Consider the following 2,889-nt stretch of genomic DNA (forward strand, 5'->3'; position numbering starts at 1 on the left):
TAGTCAGACTAGAAAGGCGCTATATAAGTACAAGTCCATTTACCATTTACCAACTACACTAATAGCATATGTAGTGCTTCAGTGACCTTTTCCGACCCAGGCAAAATATCCGTACTGTGTAGCTAATTTACGCATGTATGCGTATGAATGGTCCAGTCCATTTGCTGCTGCGTAGAAAAAGACGAAATCCGAGGTCACAGATTGTAAATCATCTTGCACAGATTTACAAATCAAGTTCTGTTTTCTACCATGTGAACCCAGAGGGGCTCTGTAGATCTCCATAGGGCTTCATGACCTATTATGTTATTACAAATGTTTTTCCCATTAAAGATTTTTTTAAGAAGTTTGGCTTCTTTTATAAAAAAAGAAAATCATGTTTATATGATAGATGATAAGGTATCAAGAAGTTACTGTTTCGGCACTTAAACTCTAGTAACGTATCAAAACGTTTCAGCAGCCCCTTCCCTTTTTTAACGCTGTGCTGTTTTCTTTCTGAACACATGCCAGGAGAAGTATTCAACCAGACAACAAACAGGCCCAGAACTGCAAGGTACATTATGTGAAAATTAGCTGAAAGTGTTGTAGTGTTTGAGGGTTCATTTTTCCTTTAGACCACAGCACGATTCTCTCCGCACACGTACACCGCGCTCGGCTGTATGCGCCTCTTTGTGTTGCCTGGCAGCTGAGGAAGAAACTTGAAGTACTTGGGCATCAGATCGAGGCAGGCGTCGCGGAACTTCTTGATCCGCCAGTAGTAAATGAGGGGGTTGAGGGCTGACTTGAGGTAGCACAACCACAGGACCCATGTGCTGATTTGAAAAAAGCTGTCTTTGTGGTAGAAGCCGTCGCTAAAGGTAGCTACCAGACTGTAGGCAGTGAAGGGTGCCCAGCACACTGTAAACACAGAGAAGAGGATGAGGATGGTGGTGAAGGCACGGGTCTTGAAGCTCATGTCAATGTTCATTTGGAAGGGCCTCTGGAGGCTCAGCAGGCCCAGTTTGCTAGCCTGGCTCAGGCAGATGCTGTCTGTGTGGCTGTGGATGCGGATGGCGTTGTGGCGGATGGTGTTCAGGATCCCCATAAATGTGTACAGCATGACCATGAAAGGTAGAAAGAAGAAGACTAGCATTAGTATCAATACATAGGTGTGGTAGCCGGGCTCAACGCTGTAGCCAAATACACACTGAGGGGCCCGGGGAGGGATCTGTAGGGGAGGGGAACCAACAGCCAGGGGGAAAGAGAAAATGAAAGAGAGTCCCCATGTGACCACTATGAGCACTTTAGCTCTCTGTGGGCTCAGCTTATCTTGCTTCTGGACAATGATAAGAAAACGGTCTATGCTTATTATAAGCAGTATAGCCACACCCTCCATCACAAAGAACCAAAAGAGCATGGCCGAAACTCGACAGAAAATGTCTCCAAAGATCCACTGGGTAGTCACAACGGTAACCAGAGCGAAGGGCATGTTCAGGATGGCCAGCATCATGTCCGCAAATGCCAGGCTAGCCAAGAGGATGTTGATGGCTGAGCGCATGGCAGATCTCTGGTACACCATCAAGCACACCACCACGTTTCCCAACAGAGCCAGAAGGAGGATGACAACCATGACGAAGCAGAAGAAGACTTGCAAGGGCAGGCCGACGCCCTGCAGGCTCTCCGGGGCCTCCGCTGTCGCCGTGACCAGCTCCGGGGGCGAGCGCGAGCCCATGGAGATGTTCTCCAGCGACGGCCTCTCGGAAAGGTTCAGCGGCCCCGTAACGAGGCAGCAGAGACTGGTGTTAATGTCCCCTGCCTCTGGAAGGGGAGCAGCAGTGGAGTGAACCATTCTTCCCCAGGGTGAATAGGCATCGTTGCTGGTGAGCTCACACTAAACACGATGCCAAAGGTGCAGATATTCCAAGCTCAACGAGACATGGCAGCATCTTCGTGGCTGTGAGACCCTAAGATGAACACAAAAATGTAGTGAATCCCAAGTTAATCAAAAAAGGCATGTGAAAACAGATTACACCAGCATCATCAACATCAAAAGTCCTCTGAGTCTGTAATCTATTCAGAGTTATATGCCTGCATCTTCCCAATTAATTCACACCGTCATCTCTCTCAAACCCACAGAGTCTACCAGAACGAGACAAATTATTAGCAACGACACTAAAAGCAATGTTTAGATGCTAAACTTATTCTCAGACTGCTTGAATTTTCTTTGCAGTCGTTTCCAGATGGTTTATATGCAGACCCTTGCTTTAACGGAAGCTTATCACAATTCCAATTTTGTATGTATGAGAGCATGATGATTGTTCTGGTCAGAATTAAGTTTATATTTCAGCAAATATGAAAAACACTTTTACAGAAAGTTACCAATTTCAGCTTTAAGTACAGCTTTGTAGCTCATTTGTTTAATCTGTTTACAGAGATAAAAGATAAGAACAGCAGGTTGCTCTTTTAGGGCACTTTCACACCTCATAGTCTGTTTCTTATTCACTTCCCTGGTGTGCACCTAATTATTTGATCTCGTCCGAATCAGTTGATAATGTGCAGAAGTGAACCAAAATGTAGCTGCACTTTGGCTCAATAAAGTTTTGGGAAAAAATAACTCATCACTCATTGCTCAGATGTGTCTGGGGCGGGAGTAATAACATAGATCCGGAAGTGCGCTCCGATTTGTCAGAACACTGAGAATGTAAACAGAGTGACGAGCAGTAGTAATGTCACAATGGAGAGACAACTGCAGTGGTTTATTTTGGCGTTGGCCCTCGGTTATTACATCACTACTCCAGGTTTGTCCGCGGTGACTCATGCTGGCGTGTTGTTGTTGTTGTCGTGGTGACAGGGGAGGTACTTAATCATTACATAAATCATGTAGCTTCCCACAGGAGCTGGATTGGTCCAAAA

The 2,889-nt window shown here is 45.8% G+C and overlaps 1 protein-coding gene across 1 annotated transcript; it reads right to left on the reverse strand.

Annotated features, from left to right (window-relative positions):
- Window positions 1–607: 607 nt before the first annotated feature.
- gpr63 (G protein-coupled receptor 63) lies at window positions 608–1,825 on the reverse strand (the record flags this gene model as incomplete). Its single annotated transcript, XM_083934400.1, has 1 exon — window positions 608–1,825. One exon carries the CDS (start codon window positions 1,823–1,825, stop codon window positions 608–610), a length of 1,218 nt encoding a protein of 405 aa, XP_083790526.1.
- Between the last annotated feature and the right edge of the window lie 1,064 nt (window positions 1,826–2,889).

Source organism: Echiichthys vipera (assembly GCF_963691815.1).
Source record: "Echiichthys vipera genome assembly, chromosome: 19".
Classification (NCBI taxonomy): Eukaryota; Metazoa; Chordata; class Actinopteri; order Perciformes; family Trachinidae; genus Echiichthys; species Echiichthys vipera.